This window comes from Barbatula barbatula, assembly GCF_947034865.1.
Source record: "Barbatula barbatula genome assembly, contig: scaffold_198, whole genome shotgun sequence".
NCBI classification, from domain to species: Eukaryota; Metazoa; Chordata; class Actinopteri; order Cypriniformes; family Nemacheilidae; genus Barbatula; species Barbatula barbatula.
The window spans coordinates 167-17,523 of NW_027636877.1; the positions used below are offsets into that span (position 1 = coordinate 167).

Here is a 17,357-nt window from a genome sequence, read left to right on the forward strand (position 1 = left end):
GGGAAGTACTTTGTCAAATAAAAACTTCAGATATAAATATAAAGAACTGCACATTGTGTTTAATAATGAGGGTGAATATATTATATTTCTTCATCAGTAAACTCTTGTGTGAGCTCGCGTGTTCTGGAGTCTGTGCCTCTTTGTTCAACTCTTTTAAATGGACACATTCATGAGCATTCATAGCATAACCTCTCTGTCACCTCACACACACACACACACACACACACACAAACAGGTGTGTTTCCTGTTCATATCCGTCAGCTCATAACTGTGCTCTGATTGGTTGAGCAGATGTGTGTTCATCATCTGGATGAAACTATAAATGATTCAAAACTCCTTTACATTATCATGCAAACAAATGTTCACGTTTGTGTTTTTGAATCAGTGTTTTGCTCCGGCACACCTTTGACTTAAGAATATACAGGAAGTGATGTCATTTTAAACACACTAACATTTGATCTGTCTTCTCCACAGACGCCAATGATCTAGAACCTGCGGAGACAGAGCCCACAGAAGAACCTGAAGTAGAACAGGAAGTGGAAGTGGAGGAGATAAGTGCTGATCAGGAAGTGGGCGGAGCTGAGGAACAGGTGGAGGAGGAAGAGGAGGGGTCTGAACGAGAAGCTCCGGATGGAGAGGCAGAAGACAGCGGGATCTTGAGCGATAAAGAACGTCAGAACGAAGAAGTGAATGAGAAAGACAACTGCTCTGCCTCCAGCATCTCTTCAGCCAGTAGTACACTAGAAAGAGAAGACAGAGTCAACGCTGACACCGGTGAGACCAAAATCTATATTTCAATCATGTCCTTAAAAAACCTTCATGTCTATCTTTTCACTAAACATTTTTGTCCATGTATCCTAAAACACTCACAACTTCAGGGGTTCTCAACAGGCCCCCCTTTGTATTCAACTATATCCAAAGCTCACAAAACCTCTGGACTACACCACACTGGATAAATTCATTAATTACAATGTCAGTGTTTGTTAATGTTCTTAGATCATTGGTAATTATTTATAAAACATTATATAAAATTGTTTTTGTATGTCTCTTATCTTTGTGCCTGCAGGTCAGTGGTCTCACAGCGTCAATGACGTGAATGTGAATGAAGAACGAAACAAGATCCTCAACAGTAAACTCTTCATGTTGGACATGCTGTTCTCACAGAACAAACAGCAGTTGGAGGAAGACGAGGATGAAGAAGATTCAAAAGAGAAAGATCAGACTGAAGATTCGTGCGTCTCAGAGCTGGAAACACAGAGTCCACCGCAGGACAACTGTCAAGGAGAGAAGAAAGCGGACAATCAGAGTAACGTGCGAGCGTTCGCCGAGCGCTTTGGAGACCTGGTGAAGGGTCTGACATCTCCACCGGTGGAGCTGATGGAAGCCCCGGAGAAACCGCTGCCCCCTCCACCTCCAAAGAAAGAGTCCGACTGCATCTGGGATCAGCTGATGGCGACCCCGCGTGAACTCCGCATCGGTGACATCGACTTCACAGATCTGGGAGACGAGGAGGATCAAGACGTCCTGGAGACTGGAAGTTTGACGTCTGGAGATCTGCCTCCTCCTCCTCCTCCCTGCCCCTTCAATCTACCACCTCCTCCTCCGATGTTCGGTTGCCCTCTGGCTCCTCCCATGTTTAACATTCGGGTTCCACCTCCTCCTCCCAGCTTCTCCACCTCAGCCCCGCCTCCTCTAGAGCCTTCTCTGTTCCAGAAGAAGAAGAAAAACCATCAGACTGTTCTGGACGGAAGTCAGACCCGCTGACTGGATCTACAGGAACCACAGAAGAAGTCAAGAGTCGCTGTGGTCCAGACTTCAACCTGTTAAACTCGACACTTCTAAACTTGAGACGCTCTTCGAAAGCAAATCCAAAGAGATGCCCGTAACCAAGGTGACATGAGATGTCAATCACTCACTGGGGTCACGTGATCTGACGCGGTTTGTGTGTTTATCATTTTACAGCGTTTGACGTTAAATAATATTTGTGTTGATTTCAAACAGAAAAGAGCAGAGGATGGAAAGCGACAGGAGATCATCGTCCTGGATTCTAAACGCAGTAACTCCATTAACATCGGCCTGACGGTCCTCCCGCCCCCCCGCACCATCAAAACCGCCATACTTAACTTTGATGAGTACGCTCTTAACAAAGAGGGAATCGATGTGAGTGAACATCAACCGTACACATGTGAAGTATATCATGCAATGCTGTTTTTTGATCTCACGTTCATGCTCTCTCTCTCAGAAAATCCTGACGATGATTCCCACAGAGGAGGAAAAACAGAAGATTCAGGAGGCTCAGCTGATGAATCCTGACGTTCCTCTGGGCAGCGCTGAGCAGTTTCTCCTCACGCTGTCGTCCATCAGTGAACTCTCGGCCCGTCTGCACCTTTGGGCCTTTAAACTCGACTACGAGGCCACTGAGAAGGTGAGAGAGAAACATCCCATAAAATCGTTCAATTTAATTCAATTCATATGTTTTGTGCACAATTTTCATGGTTGCGAAGCAGCTTCACATACATCGTAATTAAAAAGTGTCTGTACATCATGTCTGTACTATGGGGAAAATGTAACTATATGGTATTGAGATATATGGTATTATTGCATGTTTTTCCTCTATGCAGTACACTGATGAAATCTAGCTGAAATAAATGCTAGGTTGAATTTTTAAGAATTAAAATAATATGATATAATGCATTAAAGCCGCTCTAAACTACGCTAAACGATCTAGTAACATTTACACCGGAACTGTTCATTTAGCTGCTCGACTGATTTTCTGGCTCTTTAAAACAAATTTTTGCATCTTTCAATATGCGGTGAGGTGCCCGATAATAACACATTTCTATGGAGTGTTTGTTAGCTAGGAAATATATTTAAAATGTTGCATTTATACCCTAATATTGCTTTTATCCTAAAGTATGCATTGTTATACTTAGTGTCAGTATTCTTATGGGAGTTTATATCGTTTTTATTGAAGACATTATATTTTATTAGCATATTGTTAGAACTGCATTTTGCGGTTATGTTCAGCATTATTTCACATAAATATAATTCCTGTGTAAATACACATTTATGCCACTTTAGATTCGGTTTCTGTGCCGCCTTTGCAGTGTTAAGAGGCCATGAGGGTGCAAAAAACTCTAGATATTAAGAAAATGGTCTTTAATGTCGTCCAAATGAAGTCCCTACTCACAAAAATAGAGTTTTGATATACTTACGGAAGGAAATTTACAAAATATCTTCACTGAACGGGATCTTTACTTCATATCTTAAAGATTTTTGGCATAACAGAAAATTGGATCAATCGACCCATACAATGTATTTTTTGCTTTTATTAAATATGTTCCAGTGCCAGGTTTTGTGCTCCAGGGTCACATTTATGGATTAAAGGAAATCAGCAGTCTGCCAGTGAGTAAGCCGGCAGCAACATTTCAAAAATCTAAAATGAATGCAAATTAAAATGATTTGCAGAATGACGTGTGTCTCAAAACTTTATATAATAAATCGCTTTCATTTTAAAGGGACGAACAGTTTTGAGGCTCTTAGAGGAACCTCATGTGGCACAAACACAAGACTCTGTCAGTTAAGAGACACATTTGTTCTTCTCTCAGCTCGACAGAGGATTGGTTCCCAGCTGTCATGTTGGGAGTTCTGTGATATCACCAAATGAAGCTCTTGTGATGTCATCATATCTGTCATCTGTTATGTAATGAGTTCACGTGACATTGACTGTTTGGCAGGAAGTTGCTGAGCCCCTACAGGACCTGAAGGAGGGCATGGATCAGCTGGAGAAGAATAAAACGCTGCGATACATTGTGTCCACGCTGCTCGCTATCGGCAACTTTCTGAACGGCTCAAACGTGAGATTCTCACACACACACACACACACACACAGACGTGTGGATGTAGATGATGTTATGATGACCAGGGGGTTTTATTCTCTTCAGGCTAAAGGATTTGATCTGAATTATCTGGAGAAAGTTCCAGAAGTGAAGGACACAGTACACAAACAGTCTCTCCTGCATCACGTCTGCGGTGTCGTGGTGGAGAACTTTCCAGAGAGCAGTGATCTTTACTCCGAGATCGGAGCGCTGACACGCTCGGCCAAAGTACAACACACACTCACATATCATCTAAATAAAACAAACACATGTGAAGATGTTGCGCTACAGAGAATGTGGATATATATCGAAGGTTCTTTACAGAACACACAGAGAACCTCAGAGGAACCTTCAGGTATGTTCATGAGTGTGACGTGAGTTTTGACTTCAGGTGGATTTCGATCAGCTGCAGGAGAACTTGAATCAGATGGAATGGCGCTGCAAAGCATCGTGGGATCATCTGAAAGTGATTGCCAAGCATGAGATGAAACCCGCGCTGAAGCAGAAGATGTCTGACTTTCTGAAGGACTGCGCTGAGAGGATCATCATCCTGAAAACCGTCCACAGACGAATCATGAACAGGTGAAGAGTCCTTCACAAAACACTTTTAATCCGTGGGTTTGTTCAAAACGACTTGTCATGAACTGCAATACGTCATAGAAGAGTTCAGACGTTTAGATATGCACTGAAAGTCTGTCTGTTTCCAGGTTTCACTCCTTTCTGCTGTTCCTGGGTCAGCCGGCGTACAGTGTTCGTGATATCAGCGTGAATCGCTTCGGCAGGATCATCAGTGAGTTTGCTCTGGAGTATAGGACCACACGAGAACGAGTTCTTCAACACAAACAGAAGCGAGCTGATCACAGAGAGAGAAACAAGACACGCGGCAAAATGATCACAGACATCAACACGCAGGTGAGAGACTTCAGAAGCCGTCTCATGTGTCCTGAACTCACCAACACTGATCCTGGAGCAGCTACTGAGGGTTGAGATTGAACACATGTGAAGTGTTTTTAACAATCTAATGGTTTAATGTCTCAGATGAGATGTGATTTCACACACACACACACACACACACGTGACGAGAGTGTGCTCAGGGCTGCCAGTGAGGTCACATACATCAGAGACCTCAGTGATGTGGGCGGGGCTACAGGCTCTACAGGCTAAAGTTATGATTATTCAATTTTATGTGTGGGGATAGAGTTATGATTGTTCAGTGCTGTGGGCAGGGCTAGAGTTATAACTTATAACTGTTCAATGTTGTGGGCGGAGATAGAGTTATGATTGGTCAGAGATGTGGGCAGGGCTAGAGTTATGATTATTCAATTATGTGGGCGGGGTTAGAGTTATGCTCGTTCAGTGGTGTGGGTGGGGTTAGAGTTATGCTCGTTCTGTGTGTGGGCGGGGTTAGAGTTATGATCATTTAGTGTGTAGGTGGGGCTAGAGTTATCCTCGTTCTGTGTGTGGGCGGGGTTAGAGTTATGCTCGTTCAGTGGTGTGGGCGGGGTTTGAGTTATGCTCGTTCAGTGGTGTGGGCGGGGTTAGAGTTATGCTCGTTCAGTGGGGTGGGTGGGGTTTGAGTTATGCTCGTTCAGTGGTGTGGGCGGGGTTTGAGTTATGCTCGTTCAGTGGTGTGGGCGGGGTTAGAGTTATGCTCATTCAGTGGTGTGGGCGGGGTTAGAGTTATGCTCGTTCAGTGTTGTGGGCGGGGTTAGAGTTATGCTCGTTCAGTGTTGTGGGCGGGGTTTGAGTTATGCTCGTTCAGTGGTGTGGGCGGGGTTTGAGTTATGCTCGTTCAGTGGTGTGGGTGGGGCTTAGGTTAGTTTGATTATTCAATGGGCTAACTCTCTCCTTGTTTCTCACCACAGACTGATGATGAAGATGACAGTGAGGTATGAGAGTGTGTTGTTTGGGGTTTTTGCTGAATTAATCACTAATGTCTCCATGTTTTTTGTTGCTACTACTGATTTGTCACATGATTCATTCAGATGGAGTTTGTCACATTTGCACTTTGATGATGGAACAATGACTAACACAGTTCACACAGTGTGATGTCTCAGTTATAGAGTTTGCCGATGTTATGGATGTATGTGTTTGTCTGTGTTATAACAAGGAAAGTGTTTATTTATCATCACAGAAACTGTTTGTTTGTATTCATAAAGTATCCGTCAGTATGTTGTTGTTGTGTTTGTGTGCAGGTGGTACAGGCGGGTCGGTCAGGTGGAGGCAGCAGTGTTCCATCCGCAGCGGTGCAGGAGGTGGAGCCGCAGGGTTTGGGTCACGCTAAAGATGCAGCAGAACATGAACAGATGAAGGCTGTTCTGAAGAGTAGTCTGCAAGCCAATGACAGCGACACCTCGGTTCTGCCTGGATTACGAATCCGTACACGCACTCGAGCCAGCAGAGGTGAGAAGCTCCTTCTTGATCAGTATATACTATTCACCGTCGACATGACACTCATAAAACAATCAAGTAAATGTTGTTGGAACGTATTGTAATGTTTGACTTGTGTTCAGGCCGCACCGCTTGGACACCTGCAAGGGAAGAATCACCGACTGCTACAGACGACACGGCCGATGACATCATGGAGAGAATTGTTCGCTCGGCCACTCAGAGTCCACGAGAAAGAGCTCAACCCTGCGAACGACGACGCTCGCGTGCAAATCGAAAGTCACGTATGTTCACTTATACTCGTTCACTTACAGTAATTGGATAATTTAGTTTTGATATGGCGAGTAAATCAAGTCTCTGTCTGTCAGTGAGGAGGACATTGAAGGGCGGTCTGACCCCAGAAGAAGCTCAAGCGCTTGGATTGGACACCTCAGAGATGTCGGTGTGATCACACTGATGCCTTCAACACAATCTCAGTGAACAAACAAACACCTGCAAATTCTTCCAATGAATCAGATTTATTTCCAAAACAAAGCTTCCTGAATTTAATGATTGATATTATAAGCCACACCCATCACGTCACAACCAGCAATTCCACCAGCCAATCACAAGCCTTTGAGCAGCTCTCAGAAACCAAATGTTTTACACATTTGAGACTGTAATAAAATCAAAATGAAGAAGAACATGTTTTATTTCTAACCCAAACTAGACATTAACTCAGGGTTTCTTACTTTTGATTTGAGATATTTCCAGTAGAAATTCATCTCAGAGTCATAAACTGCAGATTATCTCTCGATTCTCTTCATGTGTGATTCACGTGCATAGGAAATGTACAAGTTTATAAGAAAATGGACATAAACAATATTTAGCACAATCATTTTAAACGCCACAGATTTGTGAGCTCAGACACAGTCTCAGTTTTACACTCTTTTAAAACATTCTCAAGTACGTTAATCTCTTCTTTTATACAACAGCCAGTTTTTGGACTCAAAGTAAAGAATTGTAATAATGGAAATATGATTGACACTGAAAAAGAAAATGGCAGACAGTTGTTGTTTCTTTGAAGAGATGCTGGTTAAAGTTCAGTATAGATACAGAATGACAGAACACTGCTGGATTAAAACACAATCATGTGTTCTTGTGTTTCTGAGCTGTAATTCACTTGATGCTGTCTCAAAAAGCACCTTAAACCTTCATTTTTATTATAATTATATGAAATATTTATATGGATTCAAACATGACTAAAACTAAAGATCTCCATCAGATGCATTCTCCAAACGTTATTCAAAATGTACAAAATGCAATGTTTTTGACTGTATAAATGATGTTTCTGCCCTTTTGTTGTGACCGTTTTCTTTTGTAACTCCTGTAGATTTGTGTGTCATAGTTTTTCTCTACACGTCAATTTAAGAAATACAAACACAGAGTTTAGAAGATGTGCACAAAACACAACACTTCAAAGTTTCTCTACAAACATTGTTTGCTTCGTTTCATTTGCTCGTTGTTTTCAGGAAAACATCTGCTGTTCGACACAAACTTCTCTTTAATTCACAGACACACATTCTGCAATAAAATCCTTTGTGAAGCACCACAGATGTCATGTTGTCATTGACTCATTGTGTGTTGTTTTGACGGATATTATCGGTGCGCAGTTCCGTCTTCGTCCGGCAGAGGCGCCGTTTCTCCTTTGTCTTTAAGCGTGCACGAGCGCGTTCAGGACGTCACGTGACGCGAGGTCGTGTTCCAAGTGGTGCTCGCTGGACATGAAGCTCCTCCCCTCTGGACGTCTATCCTCCTCTCTTCTTCACTCCATATTGAAGTCGCTTTACTTGTGTGGACTGTCATGGCGAAAGACATCATGCTGTACTGGGGCGCGGACTCTCCGCCCTGCTGGCGAGTGATGATCGCGCTCGAGGAGAAGCAGCTGCACGGATACAACAACAAACTGCTGTCGTTCGACAAACAAGAGCATAAATGTGCAGAAGTCATGCAGCTGAATCCCAGAGGACAGGTGACGCGTTCAGCCCTTTAACTGTGCGTTCACACCAAGCGCGAATGAAGCGTTGAGCGCGAGGGGTTTACACGTTAAGTCAATGCACAGACGCGATTGAGCGTTATTCGCGCGAGTTGAAAAATCTGAACTTTGGCGAAAATTCGAGCAGCGTTAACCAATCAGGAGCCTGCTCTAGTAGTGACGTGTTATGACATAGCGTGAAACAACCATGAGGATCTGATGGACCCAGACACGCGCCGAACGAGTCTATATGTCTATCTTCAGCCGTCCATAGCACATAATGACCAGCTACACTCTCAACTAAACCCATGTCCGCCATTTCGCAATTAGACTGGACCCGTCTGACAGAAGCCCCTCCCATGAAGCGAGTAAAATCTAAATATTGAAGCGAATATTCGCGCTTGGTGTGAACACACAGTGACGCTTTCATTACAGAGATGAAATACTTGCTCAACTTTACGGTGTCGTGTTACTTTACGGTGTCGTGTTGATCTTCTTGCAGCTTCCAACTATGAAGCACGGAGACACAATCGTGAACGAGTCTTTTGCCGCGTGCATGTATCTGGAGGTAAGACACGCGTGAACGCGCCTGAGATTCATGAACACCCTCTTCATCACACGGTGACTTCAGCTCGATCTGGACTCTTCGAGGGTCTTCTCGATGGCACAATTGAACAGAATTCACCATTCAAATCATTTCAGACATTCAGCATTGATGTTTGGTGAAATAATAGTCATATAGTTTAAGCATGAAACCGTAAAGAAACAAAGAAATGGTTGTTATACAATCAGTGGGCTAAAAACACTAAACCCGTAGTTCCAGATGAGAGAAGTAACTAGCGTGTTTGTGTGTTTGTATAGAGTATGTTTAAATCTCAAGGAACTCGTCTGATCCCAGATGACCCGACCGAACAGGCTCTGGTTTATCAGCGGATGTTTGAGACCAACACCCTGCAGGAGAAATTCTGTAAAACATCTTCATTTTATTCATAAACACAAAAATGTGTGTGTCTGTAACTCCAGAGCCGCTAGAAATGACTTCTCTACGGTGATAAACGTGTCGTCTTCTCATGATTAACATTGTCAACTTCTTAAAAATCGAGTTGGACGTATGACGTAGTATTTCTGTGCTCGATACACTTCCCACAGTGACCGTACAGGTTTCAGGAAGTTTTTTATCGAACATGGAAAACTGTTACGTCACAACTTTTTTTCCAGAGAGAGAGAACTACTACATTTACATTTAGTCATTTAGCAGACGCTTTTATCCAAAGCGACTTACAGATGAGGAAACATTGGAAGCAATTATAACAACATAGGCCACAAAATACATAAGTGCATCAAACTAGTCCATTAAAGCCCAGCACAGTATACAAAGCTAAGAATAGTGAGGTTAGTGGTTTTTTTTAAAAGAAGGAAAGGGAAGAGAATTAGGAAAAATCAATCAGCGACGTGTTGACGGAAGAGATGTGTTTTTAGGCGTTTTTTAAAGATGGCATTTACTGGTTTATTTAATGATGTTTTATTAACAAAGTTCGGGAGGAACCTAAGCATATAAATCAGCCCGATGTTCCATCAGCAGTAATCACCTATCAGCCGAGCACGCTATCTCTACTTAATTATCTAGGCTGGTTCACCATCAGCAATCACCGTATCTACCCTATCAGCTCCTGCAAGCTCTATCATAAATAGACAAACAATCTTACCTGTTGCATCTTGTCAGATAAGCATCCCTCCTCCACCCCAGCTCCTCTCATTTTCTCTAAAGTCTCGCAGGACCCCCGGGGGGGTGTGTTCTGGGCTCGAGCCGGTTCCGAGCCCGGAGCACTTGCTCTGAGCAGGGTAGAGTGCTCCGGGTTCGGATAGATCCGGCGGGCTCGGAGCCCACTCCCTGCACAACACGCCAAGTACGCATAACCTTCATTCCCATGCTTTACCATCTATCCCAACAAGGAGCTGTTTATTAGCGAGGGCGAACTCGTGAATTGTGTTTAAACGTTTGTGCCAACTCTTGACACGTATGCAAACTTTCATGAGTTTTTAAGCATTTTAGGCTTTTATGATCGATTTGAAATATAACAAGAAACGAAGCGATTCCTCATAACAACATTGGTCGATCTAAATTTAACTGAAAATCAACAAATACAGAATCTTATGAATAAACTTTGCATGAATGTACTATATACATTTACTCTTAGGACAGGGGTTTTCAAAGCTTATTATGCTTATTATAATTATACGATTAACCTTTTTAAAAATATATATATATGTAGTCTTTGTGTTTAAAGAGAAGCTTTAAATTTGTTAGATAAAAAATCAATAGGATATTATAGTCTGCAACAATTTCACAAAAAAGTCCCAAAAGAAAGAAACTATAGTGAGAATAACTCACTAGAAACATTCAAATATAAATAATTCTGGAAACTATCAATAGCAAAAAATCTGATAAGCACTGTGGACTTTAATTATTTTTCTTAGGGACCCCTTGCTACCTTCTGGGGATCCCCAGACCCCACTTTGAAAACCCCTGATTTAGCAGATGCTTTTATCCAAAGCAACTTACAAATGAGTTAAACAATCGCAGCAATTAGAACAACATAAGGACCAAAAAAAAGCCAAAGTGCATAAAAACTGGTCTCACACAGCCCACCACAGTATACAGAGCTGTTTTTTTAAGAGTAGAAAACAGATAGAAGTCAGATCTGATGGGTCCGGGGCTGACCGTGTTTTCAGTTGATTCTTCATTATAATTATGGCATTTTATAGTTTGGGTTTCATCGCTACTGATTTTGCTCTTGCTTCTGTCAAAATATTTGTTCAAATTCAAAGGTCTGTACTCAGATGTACATTAGTGCTAGTTACTGGTCAAATAATTCAAATTCTCTGTGTGTTTATAATCTGACCGATATGTTTCTAGAGCTTTTGAGTAAGTACAGTATGTGTTTTATGTGATCACATAGTAAACGCTTGTGCTGAATCTGTCTTGTGTGCTCAGATGAAGTGGCTTACTATGGGTATCTTGTGCCTGAGGAAGAGAGACATGAATCTGCCCTGAACAGAAACAAAGAAAACCTCATCAATGAGCTGAAGCTGTGGAACGGTTACCTGGAGAAGGTAAGTTCATCTGAAGAACATCTATCACACACTCACTCAGATTAATGAACACATTACAGAGCTTCACATTCACATCAGGAGAAATAAAGATGTGACATCAGACACGTTCTCGAGTCTAATAAAAACTCATGTCTTCATCAGATGGGGAAAGGATCTTATCTGGCTGGTAAGAACTTCACTATGGCCGACGTTGTTTGTTTCCCCATCATCGGATTTCTTTCACGTCTGGGGTGAGTAAAATCTCTCTAACGATTGACAGCGTCAGATGAAAGTCTGTATGTGATGCTGGTTTAATGATTGATCTCTGACAGGTGTCCTAAAGAGAAATGTCCCAGACTGATGGAGTATTTTGAGATGGTGAAGGATCGGCCGAGTATTAAAGCCAGCTGGCCACCGAAATCTGAAGGACAATACAGCCTGAAGGACTTATAAACATCTACTGCAGACATACATATATAACATGACATTAATCATTACTGTTGAAAGTGAATTCATCTCATGCTTTCTGATATCACAATAAGGAGAAAATCCACATGAATAAACTCGCTTTGATTTGATCTGTTATTTATCAGTTCTTTGACAAACATAAACTTTATTTCCCAAATCACACATCATGTCATAATGATCCATGTTCACGAAAAACATGACACCACGAGAAAAAAACACTTAACACTCAGGTTGTTCCATAGAGTAGAGAAAATATACACTATGGGAGTCAATGAGATCTTTTTGTTTACTGACATTCTTACAAATATCTTCCTTTGTGTTTAGCGTTTGTACAGGTTAGGAACAAGCTGCGCGTGAGTTAATGACACATTTTCATTTTTGAGTGAACTGTCCCTTTAAGTTAATGTCAGCCTGAGAAAAAGGAAAAGAGAAACTACTTTTGATCATTTGTGTTTATTCTTTGTATCTTTTGAGGGAATTATTACTACAAAAAGTTTAGTGTAAAGCTCAACATCACACAGTCACTGCTGGAAAAGTGAAGAATCAAGATTGCGCAGGAGCTGCAGAGTTTTACTGAAGAACAGGAAACTCTTTTATATCACGAATCATACAAGAGACTCGTCAACAACTATTCATTCGTCATGTAGGTTCATTCAACATTGCATTCAAAGGACGATAGTTCACACAACAATTTTATTTCATCCTTGTGTCAAACCTTTTTGTTTCTTTCTTCAGAACACAGAAGAAGATATTTTGAAGAATGTTGATAATCCAACAATACTGAACAACATTGACATCCATTTTATGAACACTAAACCACCGAGACGTTTCCCAAAATATCTTCTTTTGTGTTCCAGAAGAAAGACTTCCACATGAGAACAAATAAATGATGACAAGTGGTATTTAAACTAAATATATATGTATATATGAATAATTTGTTTCCAAAATGAGAGGTTTTTTATTATGTTATCATGTTTTTATGGTGTAAGTTAGCAGTATTGATATTAATTGGAATGCACAATAAAAAACATGATAACTGACTTCTCATTTTGGAACCAAACTCTGCGCATATATAAATATACGACCGTTGTTCACGTCTTCAAGGACAATGAAATGTTTTGAGTCTCAAAGGACGGAGCTGTCAAATGCTTCTCCAAACACTGAGTAACTGACAAAAATAAAGTAAAAAAAGTCTTTACAAAAGCTTAAACTAAAGTGACACACTAATGCTTTAGATGCCGGTTTACTATAGACATCAATAGTTTAACATCAGCATTATTTAATAATCATTCATGCCGTTGATTAGTGCTGAAATACTTCAGTTTGACAAGAAGGACCAGACAATAAAATTATATGTATTTTATTAAGTACACACATCAGAAAACTTCAGTCGATCAAAATAAAACCGTTTAATGAAACGTGAAATGTATTTGATGAGCAACATCTAAGTAACAGCAACCATTATCATTCTTACAGACACATTTGATCACATTTATTGGTTTTCTCTGGGATCTGTGACAGCAGGTTTACACTGTCCTGCAGATTCTCTGTCTATCTCTCCAGCTCTCATCTAGAGCTCGTTCAGTGAGCTCACATCCCATAATTCTCAGCAAGAACATGGCGTGAACACAGTTCAGCTCTTTCTCTAGAAGCGCGACTGAACCAGGCTGTGCTTTGACTCTCCAGCGACAGTGCGTGTCAATCATCGTCCTCATCTGTTGAAGAATGAAGCTGGTTGTGTTGATAACAGTGAGCGAGACTGCGGAGCTGCTCCATCGCTTCAGTCAGCTCACTGAGCTCCAGTCCATGAGAGAGAAAACTGGGAGCCAGGCGACGCATGTCCAGCGCAGAGCACGTTTTGTGCAACTCTGACAGCTGATGACCCACAGCCGGACTGGACTGAAGAGACGTCAGGACGGGAAGACTCGACACCGGACGAGCAGCGGCTGCATCAGAGAAACAAAATCAAAACTGCAGCCGGAGCGTGTGTGTGAGACTGTGGTTGTGCTGTTTCACTCACAGACAGGAAGCGCAGGATCATTCTGGAGGAAACCCTGTGGATTCAGACCCGGACTGAACATCTGAGGGAACGGAGCCGTGACTTTACTGGGGCTGGACACCATCTGCACCGCCCTACACACACAGACAGATGAACAGACATCAGACACAGCCACAGGTTTGTTTTTCCTACATCTATGAAGAGTCCTCATAAACCATGTGTGTGTGTGTGTGTGTGTGTCTCACAGTGGTGTTGATGGGTAATGTTGTTGGATGTAAGCAGTGAGCACATCTTCTCCAGAGCGTTCAAAGTGAAGCGGACTGGCCGGCTCTATGCCCGGCAGCAGAGGACTGCAGAACAGAAAAACAATTACTGTACAAATACACCAGAGACAACAGTGAAATAACATACACATCCTCGAAGTAAACTCTCATCAGATGGTCAAAAGGTGAAAATGCTCACCTGACTAAACTCCGCCCCTCTAAGCCTTTCAATGTTACTGATTGGCCAAAGCAGCGTCCGTCACCAAGCTCTGGACAAGCTGATAGGGATTTCCATGGCAACTCATTAGCAAATGCATCCAGAGCACCCGGGAGACAGCCGCCGTGCATCATGGGAAACGGAACAGAGCCGTAAGCCGAAACAACCTGGAGCCAAACAGCAGATGTAAAAACTACAGAAGAGAGAAAATGCAGTCTCAGATCAGCGACTTTATACTGACCTTCATCCCGGAGACGGTCAGAGCGTCTGAAAGCTGCCACATGGGAGCGCTGTTGTGTCTCAGTCTGTACGACACCGTCATAGCATCCAGCGCAAGAGCCAAAACAGCACTGGAGTGAAACCACAACTCGGGCTGACGGATGACACACAAAAACTTTACACACACACACAACTGTGCTCTCTCTTATTCTCTGTGTGTAAGAGACTCACGTCGTAGTTGAGCAGTGGGAAGGTTGTGGGTGGAGGCGGACGTCTCCCCAGACCCCCCCGCAGGGTCAAAGGGCAGAAGAGCGAGCTGTGATTGGCCATACTGACCGTTCCTAACGCGCAGTTCATCATATGAAAGACGTCCTTTATAGAGCTCTGATGAGGTCAAATCAACGAGATGAAATGACCAGAAATGACCTGACTAATCAGCATCAAGCATTCATTCAACGCAAGATGACATCACATCTCACCGTGTCCGGGTGATTGACAGGAGCCACGCCCCACGTGAGGACTCCACGCCCTCCGTAAGAGTCCTGCAGCATCTCTGTTACCTTTGACCCCAGGCCTGAAAAGCCATCGGCGAGATCGCAGAACAGCTGGAATCCCTGAGCCGGAGGAAACGCAGCACGTTAACATCGACACTGACGCTCATGATGCTGCCGAGTCGTTTTTGTGGATTTACCTGCAGATAATCGCATTCTTCCACGAAAAAATGCAGCCGGTCCTCTAGATCCTCCAACACCGAGCCCTGTAAGAGCGACGTACCCTGACCGAATGCTTCCAGACGCTCCGATTCACTGATGGCAAACACACAACATCACGTGAGTAATAACTCATAATACACTGGATTATTTACTCTAGTAATGTGTAATGTGGTCCAGTCATTGCTCACCCGTCATGATTAAACTGATTTATGACAGAAACGGTGCGCGGGTGAAGATGAATCCTCAGAAAGTCTGACCACACCCTCACGCTTCCCTCCAGCCTGTAGGATTTCTGTATCCGGTCCAGTGTGTCATTTATCGTCTCCGTGGCAACGGCGGATTCTGCTCTGGTTACTGTAGGAGCTGACTAGAGAAAACACAACGACACAAGATCTTCAGAACATCACCCTCACGTAACAGAGACATTATTACAGACACACTCACATCCAGATTGTCCAGATCCTGCAGGAAAGAGTTTCTGATGGGTGGACTTTCCCTGTGGGTCGTAACCTCTCCATCCCTAAAAAAACAGATTCATCTTGTCATTTATAAATACAACACAAGGGGATTGAGAATCAGACAACAGAAATACTGAACACACAAACATCTTACCATGTAAATGTTGCGGCTTTACTCTCGGTTTCGTATAAACGTCCCTCCTGTCGCAGCGTCTGAAGACTCCCTGAAGAGATAACATCAAGATAAACATCTGCACAACAGCACAGTCGAGTGCTCTGGGTCACTGACCATGAGTGTTTTATTCAAGCTTTATCACGAATACACTTTGGGTCTCAGGGGTCACCTTTGAGGTCCATGGCGATGAGTCTGGGGGTGTATGTGACGTGACCACCCAGAGTGAGACCCTCTCTGAACAACACATCGCCCTGCAGCTCACCCAGCGCCCCATCCGGGTCATAACACAGAGACGCATCCTACACGCACACACACACACAGAGAGAGATGATGATTGATCCTTGTCTGTCTTCTTTTTTATAGCAGAGAACACACAAACGTTGACACTGGACACAATGTCAATCTTTCATTGCATCACCAAGCAGACCAGGGCCACTTCACCAGAGATACAGAAAACTACGGTATGTGTGTTTCTAATAACAGGGATGTAACGATTACCGATATTAATGTGTGACGAGACGTTAAAAGAGTTTTGAACAGCAGGGGCGCTGTTTCTTTCTGTAGACTTGGTAAATGTGGATATGCTGATATTTCTTTAAAATGTAAAAGTTAGGAAAAACACAGACAGGTTATTTTACATAAAATACGACAACGTGCAACATTAGAGAGATAATGTAGGGCAGTTGATCATCTTTAATTTCCCGCAACTCATTCTGTAAAACAAATCGTGAATAAAATCGCATCGTGAGATCAGAATCTTGAATCGCATCGTGAGATCAGAATCTTGAATCGCATCGTGAGATCAGAATCTTGAATCGCATCGTGAGATCAGAATCTTGAATCGCATCGTGAGATCAGAATCTTGAATCGCATCGTGAGATCAGAATCTTGAATCGCATCGTGAGATCAGAATCGTGAATCGCATCGTGAGATCAGAATCTTGAATCGCATCGTGAGATCAGAATCTTGAATCGCATCGTGAGATCAGAATCTTGAATCGCATCGTGAGATCAGAATCTTGAATCGCATCGTGAGATCAGAATCTTGAATCGCATCGTGAGATCAGAATCTTGAATCGCATCGTGAGATCAGAATCTTGAATCGCATCGTGAGATCAGAATCGTGAATCGCATCGTGAGATCAGAATCTTGAATCGCATCGTGAGATCAGAATCTTGAATCGCATCGTGAGATCAGAATCTTGAATCGCATCGTGAGATCAGAATCTTGAATCGCATCGTGAGATCAGAATCTTGAATCGCATCGTGAGATCAGAATCTTGAATCGCATCGTGAGATCAGAATCGTGAATCGTTCAATCTTCCGTCATTTGACTTTTATTATGACATCTGTACCCGTAACAACTGCGATGCTATTTCAGGGAAAACGAATCAGCGTCATCTTAACGTCTCAATGTGTGTAGAATGCACCCAGAAACTAGACCTGTACCCGACTAACGACATGTTTTCATCGG

At 42.7% G+C, this 17,357-nt stretch overlaps 3 protein-coding genes across 4 annotated transcripts; 2 read left to right on the forward strand and 1 right to left on the reverse strand.

The window, feature by feature from the left end:
• Positions 1-474: 474 nt before the first annotated feature.
• Positions 475-7,858, forward strand: LOC306890970 (FH1/FH2 domain-containing protein 3-like; the record flags this gene model as incomplete). The annotated part of the gene is given in 13 exon segments (XM_079488397.1): positions 475-774; positions 1,067-1,722; positions 1,724-1,891; positions 2,002-2,160; positions 2,243-2,425; positions 3,738-3,857; positions 3,945-4,106; positions 4,270-4,460; positions 4,586-4,790; positions 5,744-5,767; positions 6,074-6,281; positions 6,392-6,550; positions 6,635-7,858. Coding segments are annotated over 13 exon segments (2,615 nt in total), but the record flags the coding sequence as incomplete, so codon positions are not given.
• Positions 7,859-7,995: 137 nt separating this feature from the next.
• On the forward strand, positions 7,996-11,951 carry gstr (glutathione S-transferase rho). The gene is made up of 6 exons (XM_079488398.1): positions 7,996-8,277; positions 8,783-8,848; positions 9,142-9,247; positions 11,276-11,394; positions 11,536-11,624; positions 11,706-11,951. Exons 1-6 carry the CDS (start codon positions 8,110-8,112, stop codon positions 11,824-11,826), a joined length of 669 nt encoding a protein of 222 aa, XP_079344524.1. The 5' UTR covers positions 7,996-8,109; the 3' UTR covers positions 11,827-11,951.
• Positions 11,952-13,020: 1,069 nt separating this feature from the next.
• msto1 (misato mitochondrial distribution and morphology regulator 1) lies at positions 13,021-16,183 on the reverse strand. Of its 2 annotated transcripts, none has more exons than XM_079488399.1 (12): positions 16,055-16,183; positions 15,865-15,934; positions 15,697-15,772; positions 15,441-15,619; positions 15,231-15,345; positions 15,019-15,153; positions 14,771-14,923; positions 14,562-14,693; positions 14,303-14,487; positions 14,086-14,190; positions 13,862-13,974; positions 13,021-13,787 (listed from the first exon to the last, which is right to left on the reverse strand). In XM_079488399.1, exons 1-12 carry the CDS (start codon positions 16,065-16,067, stop codon positions 13,540-13,542), a joined length of 1,524 nt encoding a protein of 507 aa, XP_079344525.1. In that variant the 5' UTR covers positions 16,068-16,183; the 3' UTR covers positions 13,021-13,539. The 2 variants fall into 2 exon arrangements, with proteins under 2 accessions (XP_079344525.1, XP_079344526.1); XM_079488400.1 differs by having other exon boundaries at positions 13,187-13,787; positions 15,441-15,615; positions 16,055-16,110.
• Positions 16,184-17,357: the final 1,174 nt, after the last annotated feature.